The 25,237-nt window shown below is 55.2% G+C and overlaps 1 protein-coding gene across 5 annotated transcripts in view; it reads right to left on the bottom strand.

The window, feature by feature from the left end:
• Positions 1 to 4,857: 4,857 nt before the first annotated feature.
• The window catches only part of SPECC1L (sperm antigen with calponin homology and coiled-coil domains 1 like), a 121,807-nt gene continuing 101,427 nt past the window's right edge, over positions 4,858 to 25,237 (bottom strand). For all 5 annotated transcript variants that reach the window (XM_079943465.1, XM_079943464.1, XM_079943463.1 and 2 more), the window contains 3 exons: positions 8,857 to 8,973; positions 8,259 to 8,318; positions 4,858 to 6,839 (listed from right to left, as the gene is read on the bottom strand). In XM_079943465.1, the coding sequence (XP_079799591.1) occupies positions 6,750 to 6,839; positions 8,259 to 8,318; positions 8,857 to 8,973 (267 nt within the window). In that variant the 3' untranslated portion in view covers positions 4,858 to 6,749. The remainder of the gene's footprint in view (positions 6,840 to 8,258; positions 8,319 to 8,856; positions 8,974 to 25,237) is intronic.

Raw genomic sequence — 25,237 nt, forward strand, 5'->3', positions numbered from 1 at the left:
GCCACACTCCCTCCCCTCCTCCAAGAAGCCCCAGGCTGCCCCTGCCGCTTGGGTCCTCCCGGAGCCCTGCTGTCCCTCATCATCGGAGCTGAGCGGGTCGGTACCCCTGTGTCATCCCGGGAAGCGTCCTGTGCCTGCTTCTCCTCAAATCTTTCCATGGATCCCCCAGTTCCTGAAGGAGAAAATTCGGCCTCATACCAGGGACCTCAGGGACACGCCTGCTAGTCCGGTCCACAGCCTTGCTCTCCCTCCCTAAGTCTGGTCCTGCGCTGCTGGGGGTGGAGGGTTGGTACCTCAGCTCAAAGATGCCTCTAAGAAGTCAGCCCCAATTCCAGTGATCCCTCCAAGAACTCCTCAGCTCCGGTACCTGGTCAGGTCCTTCCCCCTCCCCAACTGCTCTGAGCAAAGAGAGGAGTCACCTTCTGCATCCCTGACTAACCTGGAATCTCAGTCCCTTGCGCTGGGATTTCATCTTCCTCCCACCCCACAGATCCATGTTGTGGTGATTCCAAATTGGAAACGACCTCACATCCATCCAGCCCCAGTCCACCTTCAGACCCTTGAATCTGGACAGAAGTGGAGTAACCCCAGTCCTGTGCACAGCAGGACGAGCTGCTCAGAGGCCAGGGTGTTGGTGGCCAAGGGTTTGCAGGAACCTTGCATTCTCAAACCTCCTGGGACCAGCAGGGTCATGGTGGGGTGGGGTGGGGCAGAGAGGGGGTGTTGCTGGCCCCCAGGGTGGAGGCCAGTGGGAGCAGAGGCTGGAGGGAAGGGCGGGTGGGAAGTGGGAGCCTGCACAGGCACTTGGCCAGCTCCTCCATCCCAGGAGCAGAGCCCAAGGTACCAGCCTCCACTGCCTGGCAGCCTCCCCAGCTTGTTGCCGGCCCCATTCAGCCAGCTTGGATCCCCTGCTCCCCGTTTCCCCTGATGTCCAGTGGGCCCCTGTCTCCAGGCACAGGGAGGCAGAATAGGGCATGCTGGGAGGGGCTGGGACTCCAACATGAGAGAAAAACCTGAGACCTCATGGGAAGAGGCACGTGAGAATGTTCAAATTGGGAACCTCCCGTCCTGATTTCCAACCTCGTCAGCTGCCTTGCCCCCACTCCCCAGTCCAGGCTGTGGTCCAGCCCCAGCTGGCTCTGCCGTCCTTCCCCGCACTCACCTCCACTGAGGGGAATCAAGACCTCGGCTGGGGTTGCCTTGGTTGCCTCACCTGTAAAATGGGACTATCGCCTTCCTGCCCTGCCTCCTCCTTAGCTGTGCCAGTCAGACCATGAGGAACCTGGGGAGGTGCTGTCCCACTGGGGGACCCTCCCCCCAGGCCCTTGGCTTCCCTCCCTTGCTTCTGGGCCATTACATGGGACAAACTCCTACAGCTGGGACAAAACCCTCCTGCCAACATCTGTTGGGCCCGTATTCACTCAAGTCCTCACTCAACAGACATGCAGGGAAGAGCTTGAGAGCCACCTGGGGCCCAGAGAGGACTATGGGGTTCATAGGGCAGAGACCAACACTCAGCCAATACTGGGGTCACTCTTGTCCCCTAGTCCCCAGCGTGGGTCCCCATGAAGCTCTCCCCTGCCATTTCCATTCTGGGGCCCAATGGCCGTCCTGCCGAGACCTCCCCAGGTGTGGCCTGCCCCCACACTGGCTACATCCAGTGCCCAGGGGCTGAAGGCTTCATTTCTGTAGCTGGCCCTCAGGGCCAGGGTGCCAAAGCCCTTAGAGTTCACTCGTGGGGCCCAGTGGGAAGCCCCTCCTCGGTGTGGGTGCCCCAGGCCTAGGGTGGTCAGCAGGGCCTGGCTTGGCTCCAGGCCTGGGGCCAGCTCCCTAGGCCCTGGAACCCACATGGCCTTGAAGCAGCATGGTCCCCAGCCTTGCTCTCCAGCAGCCCCTGTTAGAGATGGGAGGGGGGGAGCGGGGGTTGCTCCAATGTTCTTGTGTCATTTGCCAGGTGCCTTTGTCCAGGTCCCCAGTGAAGCCATTGCCCAGAGAGCACATGACAGGAAGCAGGCACATGGGAGGGCTGTTCACGAACTCTGCCCCCCCCATGGAGCGGATGTGCGCCTCCAGGCCCTCCTGGGGAACCCTCTGCTGCCCCACCCCACAGGCCAGCGAGCCCCTTGCCCTTGGCCTTGAGAGTCCTCCTCAGGCGCCAGGCTCCGGGAGCCCTGCAGGCCTGAGGCAGCACCGAGGGTGACGGGCTCAGGGATGCCCTGGCCGGCCCCATCTACTACCTCCGGGCCCTTGGTTTCCCTGCCCAGCCTCAAGACAAGCTGTGAAGGCTGTGGGCACCCACCCTTCCTTCCCTCAAGGCCCGGCTCGGCAGGCGAGGCAGGGGGCCAGCTGGGCTCTCCCGCTCCAGAATTCCGTTCTCAGACTCCCACCCCCAACCTACTCCCGCGGGCTCTTTGTTCCTATCCAGGATGCACCTGGGTGGCCTCTGGCCCGATTGTTTGCTCTGGGGCCAGCTGGGCCAGAGAAAGGCGGCCAGCCCCAGGATGAAGCACCCAGTGGGTGCCGGGGCCAGTGTCCCCGGGAACCACCAGGCCACCCTGAGGTGCTCACCAACTTCTCCTCTGAAGGAGCAGGCACCACACACTTCCTGGGGTTCTGGGATTGAGGAAGTGGGGGGACCTCACGGGACTCCAGTTTATACTCAGACTAAGGCCCCAAAAAAGCAGAATCACATGAGGAAGCTCTCCAGCCGCCCGTAGCCAAGCAGCTGCAGGACCACCCCATCCTCCAGCCCAGTCCTGGGAGGATGCTTCAGCCCACGATGACTTCTGGCGTCACATGGCAACCCTGCTGGGAGCCCTGTGCCTCTGAGCTGACCTGGGTGCATCCCTTGGATATGGAAACTGAGGCCCAGATGGGAGTGGGGCCTTGTCCTGGACAATGGTGGCAGGGACAGCCCCTGGCATGCGAGGCTTGTCACTCACAAACCTAAGAATGGCCCTAAGCCAGGGCCCCAGGCACCCACACAGCAGCAGCTGCCTGAACATGAAAGCCACCCCTCGCCACTCTCCCAGGACCCCTGCCTCAGACCTCCCCGCGTACCTCCCGCCCCACTTCACAGAGAGCCTGGGAGCACGGTCCAAGGGGGACCCTTCCTGGGGTGACCACATTGCAGAGGTGGGAAGAGCCCCAGCCCCTCACAGGTGTTGGTGGCAGACCTGGGTGTCCCTGCTTCCTCCCTGACAGCTGCTGGTAATGGTCCACCCCGTACTCCTACCCAGCCCTTCTGGTTCTGCCACCTAAGATTCCAGACCTTGTGGTGTCTCCCTCCTTGGAACCCTGGATCCCCGCCCCCCCCCCCCCAATAATGCAGACATCACCATCCAAGGGCTCCTGGGGCCTGCCCTTGCCCTGGGCCTGGCACAGCTGGGGTGGCACAGACTGCAGGCCATGTCCAGTCACCCTCTGCCCTTCTCCACAAGTCCCCCAGGTCCTGGCCCTTCCTGCACACCCAGCCTGCTCTCCCAAGTGCTCCCCGCCAAGGGAGCGGGTTGAGCCCAGGGAGCGTGGAGCCCTGTCCTCTGTGCACCCATGCTGCCTCCTGCACCAATGACCAGGGCAGCCCAGCGAAGTCCTGGCCTGCTGGGGCTGGCACTCTGGCCAGCACTTTCCCAGCAACCTGGGGCCTGACGAGAACCCGCCCCTCACCCCGACACAGCACAGGACCTGCAGGCACCAGAGCCCTGATGTCTGTCCCTGTCCCCCCCTAAGGGACCACCTTAGACAAAACCTGGCCAACCCTGGGCCGCAGGAGTGCTGTGCCGTGGGAGGGAAGCCAGGCCTCCCCAAGCCCAAGAGGACGCTCCCCAGTCTGCCCAGCCGCGCCGGAGAGGCTCTGGAGATGGAGTCGGTCTGCTACTGAGGCAGCTGGCACAGCAGGCAGGAGTGTTCTGGGGAGGGACCCCACCCTGTGGGGCAGCAGCTAAGACAGCAGAGCTTCCCCCACTGCCCAGGGTCCCGGGTGGGGTCCCCCACTCCTGCCGCCACATGCAGGGCCCACAGGCCCGTGTCTCAGAGCCTGTGGCCTTGGCTGGACGACCTCCCTGCAGCAGCCAAGGGAGGGAGCTCAGCGTCTTCGGCCCCGGCCACGTAACCCTGGCCACACAGCTGCTGAGTGGGGAGAAGCCGGGCCACCGCTCTGACATACACACCTCCACTCAGCTGGCGGCTCTGGGCCTCCCAGGGAGCGAATCAGTTACCATATGAAACCCTGACCCTGGGGAGGGGGGTCGCAGGCCTGGGAGGGGCGCCCAGGTCTGCCAGTGTGAACAGGAGGGGATGCCACGGCCTCTGCACGTGACCTGTGTCATGTGCAACGTGACGAGGTGCAGTGCTGTTCCCGGCTGTGCTCTGTGGAGTCACTGTCATTCCACACAAGATGCCCAGGAAGAAAGGCTTGATTGGTTGGGTGCCTGCGAATGGTATAATTATTGATTTTTTTCTCTATAATTTTATACATTCTCAAAATTATCTCCAAGAAGACACATTTCTAAAAAAACCCAGAAAACCTCAAGGCACCCTCCCCAACCCAGAGCAGCACATGTCTGGGCCACAGGTGGGGGGTGTGGGGGCAGCTCAGGCGGTGCTTCTGGGGCCTGATGCCCGTTACAGAACCTCCGCGGTCACAAGGCCGCCCAGGCCGCATGGCTCACCTGGGCCATCCTACCCCAGATGCAGGCAGATGGCCAAAGCCTCCCCTGCCCCACCCCACTCAGGCCCCCGGCGACATCTCCTGGCCTGTGGGCTCAGGTGCCCTCCCTGCCACAGCCCGTCCCCGGAGGTGGCGAGGGTCCTGTTCACAGCGACCCAGAAAAGCCCAAGCCTGATGTGTCACGACAATTTTAGGACATTCAAGAACATTTAATAGAACAAAAACTTAACAGTATCATCAGTCAGCAGAAGCTTGTGGTCGAGAGAAAACCAACACTGGTCCTTTTGCAGTAAAGCTTGTGCTTAAAGGGAGGAGGCAGGATGTCCTCCTGGAGACTTCGCAGCAACTGCCACTGGACCCAAAGCACCTCACAGCACCACTTCTAGGAACACAGGACCGTCCAGGGTCACCCCTTAAAGCCAACAGTACAAGGATCCTACCAGGAAAAGCGAAATGTCTTGCTTCTGGAACCTTCTCAGCCGTGGATCCATGTGGAAATCGTGGGCGGCTTGGCCACACAGCCTGTTGTCAGAGAGGCAGCTGGGCACCCAGGAAGCCCTCCCTGCAGCCCCCTCTGCCCCGTCACCAACCCCGGGAGCTGAGGCCGGGCAACACCAGCCCATCAGCAGTGGCCACGCTCCTCCAGAGGACACCAGCAACACCCCCCCCACAGGCCCTGCAGCAGGAGCCGCCAGGGACAGCGGTGTGAACTGCAGACCCAGGAAAGTCTCCATTGGCCAAAACAGCCGCCTCACATAATAAATAGGCAAAAATGTGGCCACAGATCAGGCACACAGGCCACCATAAGGGCAGATGAGAGAAGAACCAAGTGGAGAGACACTGAAAAGCAACAACTCTCCCCTGACAGTCACTCAGCTGACAGCACAGGTGCCCAGCAGGGCAGCAGATGCGAGGACAGAGCCTGTCAGGGAGGAGGGGTCTCCTGTGTGCTCTGGGCTGGGCGCTGCTCTGCAGCTGAAAACAGGCGTTTCACCAGGAGCCTCCCAGGGGGTGGCAGCCGGTGACCTGGGCCAGCGGGCTGCATGTACAGCCCGTCTCACAGCCGCCCTCTGCCCTGGGCTGTTGACTCGTCCGACCCCTGGTCTTGAACCTCCTGCTCACGCATGGAGCCGCAGCCCCCAGGCTGGCTGGGCGGCCTCCCCAAGCCCCCGCCTTGCATTCTGTGGGGCAATGGCTGCTCTTCCTCCTGCTTATTTGTGTTCTGGAAGTGCAGGTCTCGAAACTGTTTGAACCAACAGCGGCTCCCCGTTCCCAAGAAGGGCTGCTGAGGGTTGTCGTCTGGATGGCGGCGGCAGCCTCCCCTGCAGAGCTAAGGCACTTTCTTCCACCCCAGCCAGGAGGGTCACTTCCGAGCGACTCAGGGACTGAAATCGCACCATCTGGGCCCCTTGACTTGTTCAGCTTTTCCTCCTGTTTCTTGCGACGTTGGTTCTGGCTTTCATCACCTTATGTCCAGATTTTGTGTTTTATCGCTACACTTACCAAAACAATTTAACTTTGGTACTAAGAAAACAAAAGCCATTTCCCCCCAGTATTGCTCATAAGAAAAAAAGAGAACTCCTTAGGAAAGATTCCTTTGTCTGGAACCCTGAGGTTGGTGCTGGGTTTCCGAGCCCCTGGAGCTGGAGATTGGCAGAGCTTGAGGGCGGGGGGCACGGTCCGTATCGCCGGCGAGGATGCCCTGTCACACAGGAGGGGAACAGGGGCCTATAAGGTACCCATTCCCCCCACCCCGCCCCGGTTCTCAGGGGCGAGCAGTTGAGGTGCTGCAGGAAGCTTTCACAACCTAGGGAGCTGCCCGCACACGAATCCCCTTCCCTAGGTTGGACCGTGAGTGAGCCTTTCCTCCCACCCCAGTGCTAATGGTTCCCCAATCTCTCCAGCAGGTCAGCGTGTGCGCGGGGCCCTGGCCGCGGAGGCCAGGTGGAAGAGCCTGGCCCAAGCGCAGGCCACACAGGCCGAGTCCCCTGCCCGCCGGGGGCGGGGCTCACACGCTGCGGGGCGGCCAGGGGCAGAGTGTAGGGAGCTGCGTTCGGGGTGACCGTGGGGCCTCAGGTGCTCAGGTCTCAAAGTACTTGTAGATGGCCGTCACGTAGAGCATCACGTTCTGCCAGTCCGGCCGCTCGGTCCCGACCATCTCGTTAATGTCCTGACAGAGGAGAAGAGGCTAGTTAGAGCCCGGGTTGCCTCCCAGCCACAGCACCAAGGGCTCTGGGGGTGGGGGCCTCCCTCATGGGACTTTTGTCCGAGTCTCACTGCACAGGTCAGCAGCCTAGTACCCAGGAAACTCCTCGCCCGGGGCGTAGGCCATGTCCAAGCCTCCCGCCCTGCCCAGGGCTGCCCCTCAAGGCTGGAAGGGGCTGGTCTCCTCTGGGGGAGGGGGAGTTGGGCCGTCCTCCCCACCTGCCTCTCCTCGCTAACCCCTCCGGCGTCACCTCTGAGTGTCCTTCCCACCAGGCACTGCCTGCCCCACGGTGGGCGACCCCCTGAAGCCCTGGAAGCCACAGTTCTCTGTGTCCTGTGTGGCCCCCGTGGTTGGGGAGACATCAGCTGATGCTGCTGGGAAGCGGGCGGGGGACCCTGGGCTCTGAGACGTGCCCGGGAGGCCCCCAAGAAAGACCCGCTGTCCTTGCAGGGCACTGCTCCCAGGGGTCCCATGGGTGCGAGACACAAATGAGGACCAGAGTCAATGGGATGGGGAGAAAGAACACATGTATGTTCAGTGTAAGAATCTCAATGGAAAGTTTTTAGGCTGGGGAACTGCCTGCTTATATATCAGCATTTACACATGGTGTAAAACATCCAGGTAATGAGAAATATTTCAACTGTAATTTCTCTCTCTCTCTCTATATGATTGAATAGAAGCCACTCAGAAACACGTATTTCTGTGAACTCAGAAGACATATTTATGGAACTCTACACAAACACTCCTGCAGGGTAAAGATGAGTGCAAATATGTCTTCAAAGCTATCGGCTGTCACAAGGCAGGGTGATGGGTACCCTCAGGGTGGGAGGTGGCACTGGGGGTTCCTGACCTGGCCCTGTGGGGTCCTTCACTCTGTGGACCCCCGAGCTGTGCAACACCCCTGTCATGTTAATTTCATCAGCATCTCTGGGTGTGGAAGTCTCTGGCTTTGCATTTGGACGAGGTATTTTCTCCCTGGAAGTCAGACTTGGTGACGAGGCAGGAGCCCCCACGGAAACACGTCTGTCCTGAGCTACTGTAGCCCAGAGCACAGCCCTGACCCCAGGGCTCCTCCGCCTCTCTTCCCGCCCTTGAGAAGCGCTCTGGGGCCTTGCCCTGCCCTCCCCTGCCTCTACTTTGACACCCGAGGCAGATCTGCTGGAATGTGCTTTTGACAGCGAAACGTGACCACCCCCCACTCAGGGCGCTTCCTTGGGACACTTGACGGGAGGCATAAAGAGTGCTGGGCAGGGGACCATCTGCACCCCACCCGCAGGATGTCCTTGCGGCTGGTGCAGGGCCCGCCGGGGCCCCAGTCCCCACCCAGAAGCCTCCTGGTCACCAGGCCTCCCAGGGGTCTCTCCTCAGGGGACGGGGGCTCACCAGTGTGGACTTGATGCCGACACTCTCGGCAGCCTGGAAGGCCAGGGTGAAATTCCTCCGCTGGAAAAGAAACCGTGTGACAGGTGCATGAGCAGGGCCGGGGAGGGCAGCCTGACCAGCCCGGTCCACACCCATACCCGACGCCCCGCCCCTCTGGTGACAAGCTGCGGAGTGACACCCACACACTTGTTCTTTCCTCTCCGCACAGGAGGGTCACTTTTCACACATCAGCTCTGAGCTGCCCAGCACCCCCAAAGCTAATAAGCAACACCTGTGAAATTGTTTCCTCCCCGTGGGGGGTTTCAAAGGTCATCTGAAGGGCAGGAGGGGCCAATGGGGGTGCACACTAGAGGGCTTGGGCCTGGGTCCTCTCCCAGTGCCCGTCTGGGCAGGACTGCACCGTGAGCTGGTCGTGGCTGGACGTGGGGAAGGTGGCCTGGCGTGGGTGACGCTGCCCAGACCACTCTCCTCAAGAAGCCCTGACCCTCAATGTCGTTCCCAGAGAGGCCACCGGGGTGTGCGAGGAGCCAGCAGCTTGCCCCCCCCGCACCGCCACGGAGGGCTCTCTCCCCTCGCCGCCTGCCCTCCATGGCCTCACCTTATCCTGACTGTTGAGCTCCTGGTAGGGAATGTGGGCGGGCAGGTACGTGTGCAGGAGAGCACAGAAGGCCAGCCCGTCGTTCCAGCTGCTGCTAAAGTTGGTGATGTCGATATTCTGCAGGAAAAGAAAGAAAACATGTGAGCAACACACACTGCGGGCTTCTCAGGAGATGGCCGAGGGGGGCGGAGGCCCCCAGGCCCAGCAGGCTGAGCTTCTGCAGGAAGCACGGCAGGATGGGGGGCTGGGGGCCGAGCCCAGGACCAGCTGGTGCCCGTGACCGGCCCCCACCCTGCACACCAGATCGCTGCAACCACAGCAGCAGAAATTTGAGCCACCCAAACCCTGGCCTGAGAGGACACAGCCCTGGGGGCCAGGGGCTCCGCCTCCGGGGCACCGGGGAGCAGCAGCGCTGTTAGGAAGAGCTGTGGTCCAGCCTCCTCCCCATCATTTACAGGACATCACAACCCCTGCACTCTGAGGACCAGCCACCAGCCTGCACTCGGCGCCAATGACCGGGGGGTGGGGGGTGGGGGGGTGCGTGGGGCTCCCACAGTGCATCTCCGAGAACCACCTCGACTCTTTGAAGGGGCACCTACTCCATATTCAAATTAAATTGTTCACAACTACAGAAGAAACACGTCATTCAGAGTGTTTTATTATATGATAAAGCAATTCAGCTAGAAAGTAGTCTTTACCTTTATTTGCAAGAACCCTTTTGAAGCTGAAACTCCACAATGAAATTTGGAAATTCACACGCTTTATGAAAATGCCACAAACTGAAAAAGAGAGCACCCCAACCCCCAGCACCTCCTGCTTCATGTCTTACTACTGTTTCATGCAGCCTTCAAATGCATGAGTCCGCTTCCTGGGTGACTGTGCTCGAGGCGGCAGTCCTCACTCCCCGGGAGCAGCGGCCAAAGAACAACAACGCTATTCACCTCTGTAGGGAGTGTTCTACAAAGTCTGCCGGCCCGACCCCCTTACAGGCCCGACCCCCTTACAAACCGTTAGGTCCTGACACCAAGTAGGGCCCAGGGACAAAGGGCGGGTGGGGAGGGTGGGGCTCTCCTGACAAAAGCAGCAGGTAGTGTGGAAACAAACTCTGTCACCAAAAGGAAGCGTCCAGCCCTGACTGCAGGCACCCAGGACGCTGCCCTCTGGGGACTGCTCAACCATGACCCTCTGAAGGGCAGCAGCTCTGGGGGCAGTGATCCCAGAGGTCACTCCCTCAGTGGCCACCAATCCGGCCTGGAGGACTTGTCCATAAACTGTGGTGAGGAAAGTGATCAGGTTAAGGTGCAAAGGGGCGCAAATCTGCTGACAGCCCCAGGGAAAGGCGGTGGTAAGGTGTGGTGGCCGTGGGCCATCTGACGCGGCCATCTAAGGGCAGTGCCAGCCACTCAGTGACATCACTGCCCCCCTAAGATGAGGCCTGGGCAGCCCCTGCCTCACTGGTCCCCACACTTGTGACCATGAAGACACTGCCCCGACAGGCTGGCTGCCCTCACAGGCCTCTGCTCCGCAACAACCACAGTTATGGCCATGGCCAACCTGTCCCTTTGATGTCATCGGGATCTCAGGAAGCAGCCAGCAGGGGCGCTTCAGCCCCACCTGGGACTAAGCTAGGACCAGGGAAGGAAGTCACCTGTCCAAGGTGTGGGGCTGGTGGGTGGGAGGACAGGGCTGGGAGCCCTGGTCCCCAGCATCCTCTGGGCCGTGTCTCACTTTAATTCTCATAAACCCCAGAAGCGTTTTTCCATGAGGCTCAGGTCACAGATGATTCCTGTGGGATTATTCCTCCCAGTCGTCAGGGCCAAACGCCCTGACAAAAGAGCCAGGACACTGGTCGCCATCGCATGGGCAGCAGGGAATGAGCTTCTTCACAACGTGTCCCAGCTCTGCACGGGGCTGAGTGTAGCTTACAGCAGCCAGAGGCTCCGACCCCTGCCCGTGGGTCACATGCACGCCTGGAGGAAAACAAATCTCTACTTCCTGCCGCTAGGCCTGATGTGGCGGAGCCTACGTGCCTGGCCTCACCGGCCTGAGGCAAAGGCCCCAGCACCAGAGAAAGCAGCTGTGCCCCAGCTCCCAGCTGTGGGAACCCGGCCATCCAGCTTCCTCCAAACAGACCAGACCCCCAGCCTGGACCCCGCAGTCAGAGCAGCACCTCGTGAATGAGGCACCCCGAGGAGACAGCGGGCCTGGGGCCCCAGGGCAACGACGACCAATTTCTAAATCAAAACAACCGAAACCCAGACCACTGCCCTGCCCCCTGCGAGATGGAGGGGGCCCGGCCAGTGTGGCCCCGGCCCATCCAAAGACGCTGGAGAAGCAGACAGGCCCTGACACAGGGGTGGGCGGGGAGGTGGGGAGGCCTGCACCCTCTGCTCCCATCTCACCATCTACTTCAGTGTTTTTCATGTTCGGGGCTGAAAAATCAAACTATTGATACTATGAAATAACACAGACAGAACACAGAAAAGCATGGAGACAGCAAGGCTGTCTCCAAAGCTGAAAAGCACAGGGAAGCTGGGACGTTCCCAGCCTCCTGTCTGTGCTCTGGGCCCCACGGCTGTCACAGCGTATTAATAAAAGGACAGGATCCACAGAAAGAAATAAATGTGCGGAAAGGTACAAAAACTGTATGAAATTGCCAGAGGAATGGCCGTTCCCACGGGAGCCACCCCCTCCCACTACCGGCTGTGCCCAAGCAGGGACCACAGGGAGCTCCAGGCCCCCGAGGTGAGCAGTGGGCCGGGGACCCGGGCCCCACCCCACCCGGTTTCCTGAAAAAGAGCGCAGATAACAAGCTCTCATAAAATCATTCAACACCCAAGGCCGGAGGGATGGTGACGCTATGACCGCTCATCGCAAAGCAACTCAAATGCCACAGGGACGTGCACGGACCGTCTCTGCAGGCCTGTGAGGACACCAGAGCCGCAGCCCTCCAGGGTGGTGCAGGAGACCTTGGCCTTGGAGGGAGCCAGAGTGCTGACCCCCAGCGAGACACCCTCAGGCCTGCAGGCAGGGGCCTGGGTATGAGTCGTCTGGGGCTGAGCTGGGAGCAGGGGACAACAGGGTGGCGAGCAGGGAGGGGAAGTGAGGGCTACAGAGGCTCCGGAGAAAAGCAAACTGGACTTGGGGACTGACTGGCCGTGAGGAAGGAGAGAGCCCGCAGTCTGTGCCGGCAGAACTGGACAGCAGGGTCCTCCAGTGACGCACGGCTCACTGCGGGGAGGTACTCCCGACAATTACGCCTGTGGCACCCAGGGAGGTGCCTGGTGCTGACACGAGGGTCTGCAGCTGGGGACGCAGTGTAGGGGGGGCACCGGCGGTGGCCGGAGCGGACAGTGCGCAGGAGGGAGGCCTCAGACCAAGCCCCTCAGTATAAGGGCCAGGCAGAGGAGAACCGCCTTCAACGGGACACAGGGGAAGGCCCGACAGGCGGGACAAACCAGAAGCCAAAGGAAGAAGCGTCAGAACTGGGAGGGGTCAACAGCATCAGTGCTGCCAGAAAGCCCGCTGAACAAGGCAGCACTCAGGGTGCCACTGGTCCCAGCGAGCAGGTCGCCAGAGGAGTCCCACAAACCACAGCACAGGGCACGTCATCTGCACAGCCTCGCAGCTCTCACACACAGACTTCGTCACGTATTTCCTTCACAAAGTTGTCCAGAAATGGAATTTCTGTTTTCAGAAAGTGGTACTTCCAGTGAAGAGGAAGGTCCTTGACTATGAGACCCGTCTTCCAGTGCGTTTCTCTCTGAAGCAGCTGCAGGGTCAAGGACCTTCCGCCCTACGGGCCCTGACACCGCAGCTCTGCAGGTGGCCAGCTGACCCCTTTACAAAAAATAATACTCATAGAGCCAAAAATGGTGCTTTTTGAGGGGAACATGCACACTAACGGGAGGACTTTCTTCGCACTATTCACAGGCAATGCCAAGCTCTCTAAGAATGAAACAGTTTTCTTTTAAAATAGAGACACATAGTAATTATAATACAAGTTGCTAATTAATGAATTCAGATTTCGCATTTAGCTTTCAGGTGTCTTCAGGGCTCTCCTACTGCACAAGATAAGTATAAGTTTGGACAAAAACAAGAGGGTTACGGGAGTTCAAAAAAGCCTTGAGGGACTTCCCTGGTGGCGCAGTGGTTAAGAATCCACCTCCCAACGTAGGGGACACGGGTTCGAGCCCTGGTCCATAAAGATCCCACATGCCGCGGAGCAACTAAGCCTGTGCGCCACAACTACTGAGCCTGTGCTCTAGAGCCCACGAGCCACAACTACTGAGCCCACGTGCCTAGGATCTGTGCTCCACAATAAAGAGAAGCCACCACAACGAGAAGCCTGCTCACTGCAACAAAGAGTAGCCCCCTCTCGCCGCAACTAGAGAAAGCCCGTGCACAGCAACAAAGACCCAACGCAGCCAAAAAAATAAATAAATAAATAAATTTATATTAAAAAAAAGCTTTGAGCACAGACTCAAATGAGGTGCTTCACCCCATTTTCCTTCCATCCAGGAAGGGCCGACGGTGATCTGTAGGCAGATGGCTGTGGCCTGTGTGCAGGGCCCTCAGCTGCCCTCTTCATCTCACCAGAGCTCAGACTCCCCTGGCCCCCGCTGCCCTTGGCGGGCAGCTCCCCGAGCTGGGACATGTGCCCTCCCCGCTCCTGCGCCCTTAGATGCGGCCTGCCCCCACCTGTGGCAGCAGGTGAGTCCCACCTCTGTGCATCGAGGGTTGAGGGCTGGAGTCTGAGAGCCAAGAAGTTACACAAATGGCCACAAAAAAAGATTAAGAATAGGTCATAAAACATCTTAAAATGTTTTAATGTGTCTGAAGTTTAATTAAGGGCCATAAAATGCACCCCAAATACCACACAGTTGCTAAGGTTCTGATCTACTTAAGGAAATGCCATTTTGGGGGCACAAGGCAAAGGGCCAAAACCCATGATTAATCCCTGCAACACTCATGGCAGCACTTCCTCCGCCGTCTCAGCCGCCGTGGTGGGATCCCCCCGTGACCGTGACCATGACCGAGTACACCGCCTGCCTTTGGGAGGCAGGACAGAGCCACAGACAAACCCTGTCCACGGGGCCTCGAGGCCTCAGCCCTGGGCCGAGGGACAGGGTTTGGAGGGTGTTAGGGAATCTGGGTGAGGAGGGTGGGGGGTGCAGTGCCTAGAAGAGAGGGAAAAGCCACCAGGAGGCGGGTTTTAGCGCTCCGGGAGCTACTGTTAGCGGGAGGCCCCAGAGGCCCTGGGAGGAACACGCAGCAGCCTGCTGGTGCTGGGGTGCCTGCGCTGGCTGCACATCTGAGGCGCTGCCTGGGGCCTCCATGCTGTCTCCTGTTTGAAGTTGAGCCAGGCTCTGCTCCAGGTCAGGGGAGGGGAGAGGAGAGGAGGGGGGAGGTGGCAGGGGTCTGGGGAGTCTGAGGCCCGCTCGTCACAATGTCCATGTCGGGACGTGTGTAAAGTGGGAGGAAGGAAGGAAAGCCGCCAGGGCAGGCAGCCCAGGGGGCCAGCGACCCCGGAGACAGGCCTGCATCTTGTGCCCTGTGGGGGAAGGGGTTCCAATAAAGGCCTCAGAATCACGGGCAAAACCTTTTCAAGGTGACACCTCTCAGCCATCCGCCGGAGAGGCTGATCCGGCCGGTCTGGGCACCATTCTCCGTAAAGTTCCCCAGATGCCCTGAGTGTGCAGCCAGGAGGCAGGACCACCGACCCAACGACCAAAGGCAGCTGGAAACATGGACGGGACATTCCAGCATGAGGCCTGGCCGGGCCAGCTGGACCTCGCTCAGGACCCTGTGCGCTGGGGAACCAGGCCAGGATCAAGCACTGGACGGAACCTTCCTGACCAGACTCGACATAAGGCAACCAAACAGCCGATGGAGGAGCCTGTCTGAAAAGAGGAATTCCTGGGACAGACGGAGTGAGACCAGCACTGTTGGGCGACCGCAATCAGCAGCGGTAGCGAGCCGGCCTCCCTCCCCTCTACCTGGTCGGACGGACACAACTCCACCTGAGGGGCTTCTGCCGGAAATCTGAGCTGGAATCAGATCCAGCCTCGAATCAACTACCAGTTTATATCAGGGACAGCACTGCAGGGCTGTCAACACCAAACCTAAAATGCTAACGCTCCACAGGACACAGTCCAATTCCTTCCAAAGACAAACTGAAAGGAAACAAAAAGAGGGATGGGAGTTTTAAGATTAAAACAGACTTAAAAGAGGCATATTATCCAAATGCAATGTGTGAACCTTATTTGGATCTTAAGTCAAGCAAATCAACGGTAAAACTGACCATGATTCAATTGGGAAGTCTGACCTCTGTCCAAATATGTGGTGACATGAAATGGCTGGGACCTGCTTCGGAATCACCAGGCAGGGGTGGGAGAGCAAGGACTGTGCGCTGACCACCCGGGCCTGGGCGGTGTACTGAGTGTCCTTTTACTATTCTCACAGCTTTAGTGTGTATTTGAAAATTTCCATGAAAACCAAACAAACCTACAACTCAATGACAGACAGACAGACAGACAGACAATGACAGACAAACCCAAAGGCCCAAATATGAAAATGGGCAGAGGATCTGAACAGACATTTCTCCAAAGTCGATGCACAATGGCCAGCAGCACAAGAGAAGATGCTCAAGGCTGTTGGTCACCAGGGAATTGCAAATCAGAACGAGGCTGAGCCACCACCTCAGGCCGCCAGGATGCACAGTACTTGGAAAACTGGAAACAACAGATGCTGGTGAGGATGTGGAGAAACCAGAGGCCCTGTACTTGCTGCTGGGAACGTAAGACAGCGCAGTTGCTGCGGAGCAATGTGACGATTCCTGGTCACTTACACGTAGAATCACTATGCACCCCAGTGAGGCCAGTCCTTGGGGACAAACCAAGAAGACCTGAAGATGGCGTGGACACAAATCCCCCACACGAGTGTCCACAGCAGCACAGAAGTCCAAAGGTGAAAGCAACACAAACGTCTACCAACCGGAAAATGGATAAACAAAACGGGGAGCATCCCCACGATGGGGCGTTTTCGAGCCACAGAAAGGAACGATACATGGTACAAAGTGGATGAATCTGGAAACGTTACGCTGAGTGAAAGTGAGACACAAAGCCCACAGATTACATGACTCCATTTATATGAAACACCCAAAATAGTGAAATCCAGAGACAGAAAGCAGATGTGTGGCTGTCAGGGGCTGGGGCCGGGAAACAGTTCCAGATGAGAAGTTCTGGAACTAGAAGGTGCTGACGGACACACAACAATGCGAATGTACTTAATGCCACTCAACTGTAGACGTAAAAATGGCTAAGATGGTACGTTTTATATTATGTGTATTTTACTACAATTTAAAAAATTGTCTGATGTTCAGAAGTAGCTTATGCTCAGTAAGTCTGTACACCAGGTAGGCCTCAAAAGCAACTAACTTACCCATAAGTGTTTACTGAAGAAGTTATGGCTCACAGGCAATGACTCACGAGTGCATTTTATGGGAATTTACTATGGCCCTGGCCCTGCTCTAAAATTTTTTAATTTCTTAAAAACAAACAGTTAAAGGTAGAAGCAGGGTATCAGTCTGCTTCCTTTACCACCAGGATACACCAAGCACTCTGCCAACTCAAAAGGGACCTGACCCACCGCCCATCCTGGGGATGGCTGTCCAGTGCCCTGGAGGGAAGGGGCCGCACTGACCTGCAGTGACGCTGCCTGATGTGCTCAGGGTGCGAGCACACATCCAGGAAGCAGCTCTAACTACGCTGAAGCTCCACAGAGTCCAGCGTAGAACCATGCGCCACAGGCTTAATGTGCTGTAATAACTCTTTTTAGTCAAATGAACCTATTTTGAGGGGACACTTCATGTCACCCTAAGGGACCGGATTGATGTCCCCATATTTCCCATAAACCCCTCCCAAAGGAAACTTTTTGTGTTGGAGCACACAGGACCCATGAGGTCTGCTGTCTGAAAATTCAGGAAACAGCCACCAGGCAGGGATGGTTGGCAAGAGTCCCTGGTGAGGTCAGTTAAGTCACGAGCACGGGGCAAGTCTGAGCAGTTTTATTAGCAGCATAGGAACTAACTCTTTTCTAGACTGCGTCTAGCTCTGACAGGGTTATTACTCACTAAAATGCAATTTCAACCGAAGGAGACACAGTACTCCCAGCTGTACCTTTCCTGTGTGTGCTCCAGGGGGCGTGGGCATAGAGGGAGAAGGGTGGCTGGTCCCAGCCCCAGCAGCCCAGGGAAGTGTTTGAGGAGGAGAAGGAGCACTCCTGAACTTCCCAGGACGGCCTCTTTCAGGGTATTCTTGGGACAGAGGTCACCAATCTTGTACTCAGGCTCTGAAACATGGATGCAGTGCACTCTGGGTGCTGCAGCCTTGAGGGCTGCCCAGCATGAGCAGCTCTGACTCGTGGGAGCCACTGTTCAAATGCCTTCTCCGAGGAAGGGCCCTCAGTCTAGCTGGAGCTCCTGGGGCAGCTCTCAAGGCTCACTCTCCCCTGGCTTATGTCTCAGTTGATGCCTTCTACCGAGCTGAAGGCTCCCTTTCTGCAGAGTAGGAGGCATCGTGGGTTTAGGGTCCCAGGGACCTGGGGCCACTCCTTACAAGCTACAGGGCTGTGGGCACACAGTTTAACTTGGAGGAGTCTCAACTTTCTCATACACAAAATGGGGAAAAGACCCAATTACGAGGATTTAATAAAGTGCCGGCTAGCGCTCGCAGGTCTCGCTCGGCCCCTCATCCGGCCTCCTGAGGCAGTGCTGACCGCCTTCCGTGACACAGACGGGCGCAGGCCAGGGAGGCCCCGCTGGGTCCGAGTCCCTCTCCTCTAGTCAACACCCAGCCCCTGGGGACCCCTATTTGGGCCGGACATGAAAACTGACGGCTCCGTGAGCGGCCCGTCTCTGTCGTGGGACCACAGCACCTATGGCCCGAACAGCACCAAGCAACGGTTTTCCGCTCAGGCTGCAGCTCCGCGAGCGGCTGTTCTCCACCAAGCACCGAGCAGAACCCTGGGCTGCTCGCAAGGCCCTCCGCAGAGGCTGCTCCAGAGCTGGCTTAAGAGCAGTCTGAAGGGAGGGACAGAAAATCCAGGAAAAAAGGCCTGAGGATCTGAAAGCTTCAGTGTAGCAATGGGCTTTAAAAAAAAAGTTTCAGCTTCTAAACATGAGGGCTGCTGAAAGTAAGACAACACTTTATAAAGCATAAAGGACAGACACAGAGTGCACCTAGACTCGTTCAAACACCTTACACTTGAAAAATATAATTCATGCAGAAAAGGAAACTACCACACAGAGACTGCAGCACAGTATTAATCCATCAGAGCAAAGGCGTGGACACAGCCCTGCTGGGACCCCGGCAGGGAGGATGCTCATGGGGCCGCACAGCCACCCTCCCAGCCCTCAGAACACCTTCGGAGGCGCTGAGACAGAAGGAGAGCCTAGCCTGGGAGGACCACGGACAAGTCTTCCCGTTTCTGAAATCGCAGGGAACACGTCTGTCTGACCCAGGACACCAGGACGCCCAGGGGCCAGGCAGCCCGCACGTGAAGGGGCCGTGAGGGGAGGAAATGATCCCAGGACAGAGCCGCTCAACACAGCACGCTCACCTCAAGAAGAACTCACTTCACTGCCTCCAGCAGGAACTGCTGCTTTCAAATCTGTCAGTGGATTTGTTTCTACACCTACCAGGTACCGTTCTGGCAGAGGGAAAATGGCAAAACATCTAAAATAGGGAACACAGACAGCTGTGGCACCACCCTCTTGTACTTCTCTCCAAAGCCCCAGCTCGATGGTTTACTTACCTGCCCTTGAGGGCAACAAGCAGAGGGAAGTGGGAAAACGCTTCTCTCTGGACCCTGTGGTGGAGCGTGACTCCCCCTTGTCCGTCCTGCTGGGGCCCTGTGCGTAGCGCTGGGCTCCTGAACTCCCGGCTCCTTACTTTTCTGGTTTTCTTTTGCATACAAGTTGTTTTCTTGGTATAAAACATGTTAGGATGCAGTCAGAGAGAGAGAGAGTTGAGGGCCATGAGGAGGGAGACGGTGTCAGTAGAAGTCTGATGGTCGCTCACACCTGGAGCCTTCGTGGCACAGTAGTGCACGCTTGTGATCACAAATCTGAGTCATACAAAAGGCGGTCTGACGCCTAGGAAAAGGCATAATTTTAAAAGGCCTGGAAATATTATGTTTCAAAAATAATGTTGGAAGTTCCTTGAGGGCAAAGGTCATGCTCTAGATGGCATTACATCCCTCCTTGTATTCAATGACCTTGTGATGGACACTTCACCAAGAAGGTACATGAATGTATCACAAACAAGCACATGGAAAGACACCCAACACCATTAGTTCACAGGCACCTGTGAACTAAACCAAAACCAAAACCATACACCTACAAGAGGACAGAGGCCGACCGTGCCCAGTCATGGCCAGGACAGGAAGGAATGAGGGCCCTTGTGCACGTGGGGGAGCGGAGGGGGTGCAGCCACTTGGGAAGACAATCTGGCAGCTTTTTAAAGAGTTAAACCTATACTGACTGCATGATCCAGCCAACCACTTTCAGATGCCTCTACAAACGCCTGCACCAAATGTTCACGGGAGCTTTCCTCACAACAAGCAACAACTGGACCAGACAAATGTCCACCAACAGCCAAATGGATAACAAATTATGACATATTCATAAAACGGACTACTCTTCAGGAATAAAAGGAAATGAATTATTGATATATACAACAATATAAATGAATCTCAAAATAATTATGCTCAGTGAGAGAAGCCAGACCCCTCCCCAAATTGCACACACTATGATTCCATTTATACAAAATTAGAAAAAATGCAAACCCTGCAGGGACAGCAGATGAGTGGTTGCCTAGGGACAGTGGCGGGGGTGGGGCAGGACGACCGGCATGCAAAGGTGCCTGAAGAGGCTTCCGAGGAGGTGGAGATGCTCATCTCACATGGGGACGGTTTCACAGGTGTGTTTCATCAGGTTGTACAATGTAGATCTGTGCAGCAGTAGTGTTCATTTTGTACTGCACAGAAACTCCAAACCACTGTGTTATGCATCACAGTGCTGTGGGGCTACCAGACTTCAAAAATGAACGAACACACAAACACACAAAAAAGCAGATCAGATCTGTGGTCACCAGAGGTAAGGGTGGGGGAGGGGGAATTGGAGGGTACAAACTTCCAGTTTCAAGATAAATAAATACTAGGGATGCAACATAAACATGATAAATAGAATTAATATTGCCGTATGTTAAACATGAAAGTTGAGAGAGTGAGTCCTAAGAGTTCTCAACACAAAAATATTTTTCTTTTTATCTATACAAGATGATGGATGTTCACTAAATTTATTGTGGTCATCGTTTCATGATGTATGTAAGTCAAATCATTATGCTCAGGCTTCCCTGGTGGCGTAGTGGTTGAGTCCGCCTGCCGATGCAGGGGACATGCGTTTGATCCCCGGTCCAGGAAGATCCCACATGCCGCGGAGCGGCTGGGCCCGTGAGCCATGGCCGCTGAGCCTGCACGTCTGGAGCCTGTGCTCCGCAACGGGAGAGACCACAACAGTGAGAGGCCCGCGTACCGCAGGAAAAAAAAAAAATCATTATGCTCTACAACTTAAATCTATACAGTGCTGTATGTCAATTCTACCTCAATAAAACTGGAAGAAAAAATATATGTAGTAATAACATATGTCAATTCTACCTCAATACATTTGTTTAAAAAAAAAGGGCATCCCAAAGCCACAAACACATTCAGATTTAGGTACTACACAGGCTCTCTCAGTTTTTAATCTTTTCCTCTTATTCCTGGTGTTTTGGAGTTTTTGTTTTTGCGGTACGCGGGCCTCTCACTGTTGTGGCCTCTCCCGTTGCGGAGCACAGGCTCAGCAGCCGTGGCTCATGGGGCCCAGCCGCTCCGTGGCATGTGGGATCTTCCCGGACCGGGGCACGAACCCGTGTCCCCTGCATCGGCAGGCGGACTCTCAACCACTGCGCCACCAGGGAAGCCCTGTTTTGGAGTTTTATAACTGAATGCAGTGCAGGGTTAAACCATGGCAGAACCTGCCCCAGGCCAGCGACTTACGGGAGGTGCTGTCTGCTGGACACCCAGGGTGGGCTCCAGTGAACCCCAGGGCACCTCTGCTTGCACAGCAGGAATCCTTCACCTCTTCACCGACTGTCACTGCTCCACCCAGGCTGCCTCTCACCTGTGAGCCAGTGTTTTTAAAAATCATTACCAGGTTCTGCCAGGTTCATGTCACATTATTAGCGTCTCTACTTCCTTAAATAAGACAAAGCCATCTCTGTGGCAGCCTGGACTCTTGAGAAACAGCCTGATGGTATTTCTCCCCTGCATCCTCTTCACAGCCTCACTGCCCATCAGGAGGTGGGGTCTACTTCCCTCCCCTGGAGCCAGGCAGGCCTCTGCCCCCAGGTCATGAAAGGCGAGGGGCCGTTACCTGTCCCTCTCTTGGGACATTTGCTCTTGGATCGCGGCCAGCACGCTGTGAGGAAGCCCTGGCCACAGGGAGAGGCTGCATGGAGGTTTCCGGTCACAGACCCAGTGAAAGTCTCAACCACCAGAGGCGTGAGGGCGGGAGCCTGCGATGGAGCAGAGGTGAACTGCGCCTACTGTGCCCTATCCACCGTACCTGTATGAGCCAAGTCAACGCCATGCTTACTGTAAGTCACCCACTCTTGGCGTGGTGCCTGTTACAAGGCAGGAGATTACAGACCAGCCTACTTTCTCCTGGGTCTGAAGAGCCCAACTGGAAAGGAAACCAGGTTCTCTTTCCTCTGCCCTACAGAATCTAATGGTTAATTACCCTTTCCATAGTTATATGTGTACCATGAGGCAGCAATGGAGCATCTTCTCAAATAATCTGCTTCTACAAATGAAGAGGTACCCTAAATTTCCCGAATGACCTCAGGCTAAACTCATTTGTGAAAACCCAGAGCATCAAGTACGTAATGAAATTAACCCGTCAAATCTCAACTCCTCTGTGGACTTCACATCGTTATGCTGGCACCCCATCCAAAGTCAATGAAGCACAAAAAGAAAAAAAAGGCTTCTCACGATGTAAGCGAGTAAGGACTATGCATCCTACCAGAGATGATACATAAAGATTACGTGACCCAGACAATTTAGTGATTCTGCTTTTAGCAAAATAATTAAGCAGCTCTTGAAAATGTTACTTTCCTGATTTATCTTCTATTTCTTAGCATTACTCATAAAATAAAAAGACCTACTTACTGGAAACTTACTGGAGTCTGGGGCACTGCTGGGGAAGCAGGACAGCTTGGTAGGAAGAGTCTGGGGCTGGGTGTCAGGAGACCCTGCAGTGAGAGCTCAGGCTGCAAGCACCCCGCTGGCTTGCAGCTTCCTCCCTATGGAATGGAAGCCCCATCTTCACGATTTCTAAGGGCCGTCTCATGTCTGACTTTCTCCAACTTCTGAGGATGGAATTTTGGATGCTGATTCCGATGAAGCACTTCAAACTTTATCTAAGCAAATGCACTCTTGAGACAAGTATCTTAAGGCTAACTAAGAGCGCTGGTGACCAAACCGTCGACCACACACAGCAGGCTTCTCTGTGTCCTCATGGGAGTTACACGGGAAGAAGAAAGGGCAGAGGAGCAGGACCCCGAGTCACGGAGTCTGTGACTCCGCGGAAACTGTGGAAACTCCGTGGACCCCTCCCACCTCTGCACTTGCACAAGCCCATCCTGTTGGTGAGGTCACAGCAGGCATATCTGAGAGTCTGCTGCTTCTGTGTACTGACCATGGCTCCGCCCGGCAGCTGGAAGGTCAGCTCTACTGAACATCTTCCTGAATGTATGGACCCCGAATGTGGCTCTGAAAGACGCTCCCAATCAGAAAGATGAGAATCAGTGTTTAAGAACCAGCGCCGTGTGCGATTTGCACACCCTCTCACCTGCGTAGGAAAAACCTAACGTGTCACAGGGGGAAACCTGACTCAGTAGTGTTACCTACCTCACACTAAAACAATGATCAAACTAATTTATCTCAATGTTACTAAGCAATTAATTTAAAAATTATAGCCCTGACATTTCTGGAAATAGAGGTTAACAGTTGCTGTCAAATCATGTTTAAACAGAACACAAGAAGTACATCGTGATTCTGGGAAAACTTTGTTTCCCAGCTGCTATGTTTGGCACTAAGAGGAATCCCTAAAAACAGGAAGCAGTCCTCTCACTCCACTGTGGCTGCTGTGCGGAGCACAGCCCAAGCCGCGTGCGCTCTGCTCCCAGGGGCGCCTGGTGGGCAAGGGACCTTGCTCAGCTGCTGCAAGCTTTCTGGATGGAGACGGCGTGTCATCAGGTCAGAGGACAATTAGACTAGCAGCTTTAATCGCTTCACTGGAAAGAACCTGTGAGTGTATGCAAGTCCACATAAAGAACGGGTGGGACCACAAATCTGGCCATTCTTTTTCCCTTTGTTCAAGTATTTTAAACCCCTGGAACGCAGTGATATTTACAAACAATAAGATCTTTCTGTATGGGAATTTAGTTTCCATGCAAAGTGACAATGTAAAACAAAAAAATTTAGACTTCCAACCTAGATCTGATTCAGATCAAAACCCTTATCTGCTGCCTGCACCTTTTTTATTTTTAACTCTGGGAAGCCGTCCCTGTGGCCTGAGACTCCAGATACAGCAGAGGAAATCAAACCAACTCTAAGCTTTGCTCTGAGCTTCAGGGATCCTGAACGCGTTTGTTCAACTGTACCCTATCCACTGGCAGAGACCCTAGCTTTCCTAACCTTCCCGTTCTGCCCTCCCCCACCTGAGCACTAACTCCAATCACAAAGAGAGGATGCTAGGAAGGTGGAAGGGGAGAGAGAGAAGGGAGGATGGGGAAAGTGGCACTTGTAGCGTCTTCCTGAGAGAGACTGAAGACCTCCTTAAAAAGGGAGGGGAGTATCCACAGCAGTAACGTTCCATCCGCACCCTCAGACAGACCAGGGGAGGAGGGGTTGTATGTAGAGGAGCTGCTCTCTTCCCCGGCCCCTCCCAGCATGCAGTGACCAAGAAGCATCAAAAGGAACCTGGGTCTCTGGGGCCAATCTCTCCCGGGGGGTGAAAGCTGCCTTTACAGCTTCCAAGCAGTGGCCTGGGGAGGGTGCAGCACCAGCGCCCGGCCTTATAGGCAGACACCAGCACGCTCCCCGTGGACACGGCACATGGCCCAAGGAGGGAACTTCCTTTCTCCTACTTTCTACAGACCGTCTACTATTTCAAAGGAGCTGGGAAGGACCAAGCTATTTTAATCTGGCCATTCATTCTCACTCTACTCTCTTCAACCCACAGGGACACACAATTCTGGGAGAATTTGTTGCTGCTTACTGAAAAAGGGTCAGGAAATAAAGAAGAATCCCAAAAGGAAGCACGCTAGGAGACTTCCAGCTGTGGTGGAGCAGAGGCCGACAAATCCTCTCCTAAAAAAAACATGAAACTGGACAAACTGGTCAAAAATAATCATTTCAGGACTCTGGAAATCAATCAAAGGAAATAAATTAAGAAGCATTATTCATGAAAAGGGACTAAAACTTCCGGTAAGAACAGAAAGTCTGTGGCTCTCTCACCAGAAGCTGCCCTCATTACTGTTCTTCTTTTAGGTTTTTTAAAAAATAGCATTGTATAAAGGAATAATTATAACACTGTACTATTGGGTTTATAACACAAATCTAACATATATTGACAATCACAGCACAAAGGAAGAGCGAGGAAATGGGGCTACATTGGAGCTATATTTTACCAAATTAAGTCAGAAAAACCTTAAGTAAACTCTGGTAAGATGTACATTGTAATCCCTAGAGTAACCGTTAGGAAAATAACTTAAAAAATAGCAATATGGTAATACTCAGCTATATGCTACCTATCAGAAACACACTAGAAAAATATACACCATGCTAAACTGTAATCAAAATAATCAAAATAATAATATTTTGTAAACAAAATAAAGCCAGAGTGGGTGTATCAAACAAAGGAGACTTCAGAGCAAAGAATATTATCGGGGATAAAGAAGGTCATTTCATAATGACAGAGGTCAATTTCTCATCCTTAACATTTATGTACCTAATAACAGTTTCAAAATACACAAAGCAGAAACTATTAGCACTGCAAGGAGACAGAAAATCCACAACTTCAAGTCAAGACATTCCAATACCCCTCACTCAACAGCTGACAGAGCAAGGACACAAAGTAGCTGAAGATACAGAACATGTTGACAACACTCTCAACCAACAGGCTCTAACTGAACATTTTTTCCAATAACAGCAGAAGAGTATTTTTAAAAACTATATACCATGTTCTGGGCCACAAAATGAGTCTCGAAAAATTTAA

Source organism: Stenella coeruleoalba (genome assembly GCF_951394435.1).
Source record: "Stenella coeruleoalba genome assembly, chromosome: 14".
Classification (NCBI taxonomy): domain Eukaryota; kingdom Metazoa; phylum Chordata; class Mammalia; order Artiodactyla; family Delphinidae; genus Stenella; species Stenella coeruleoalba.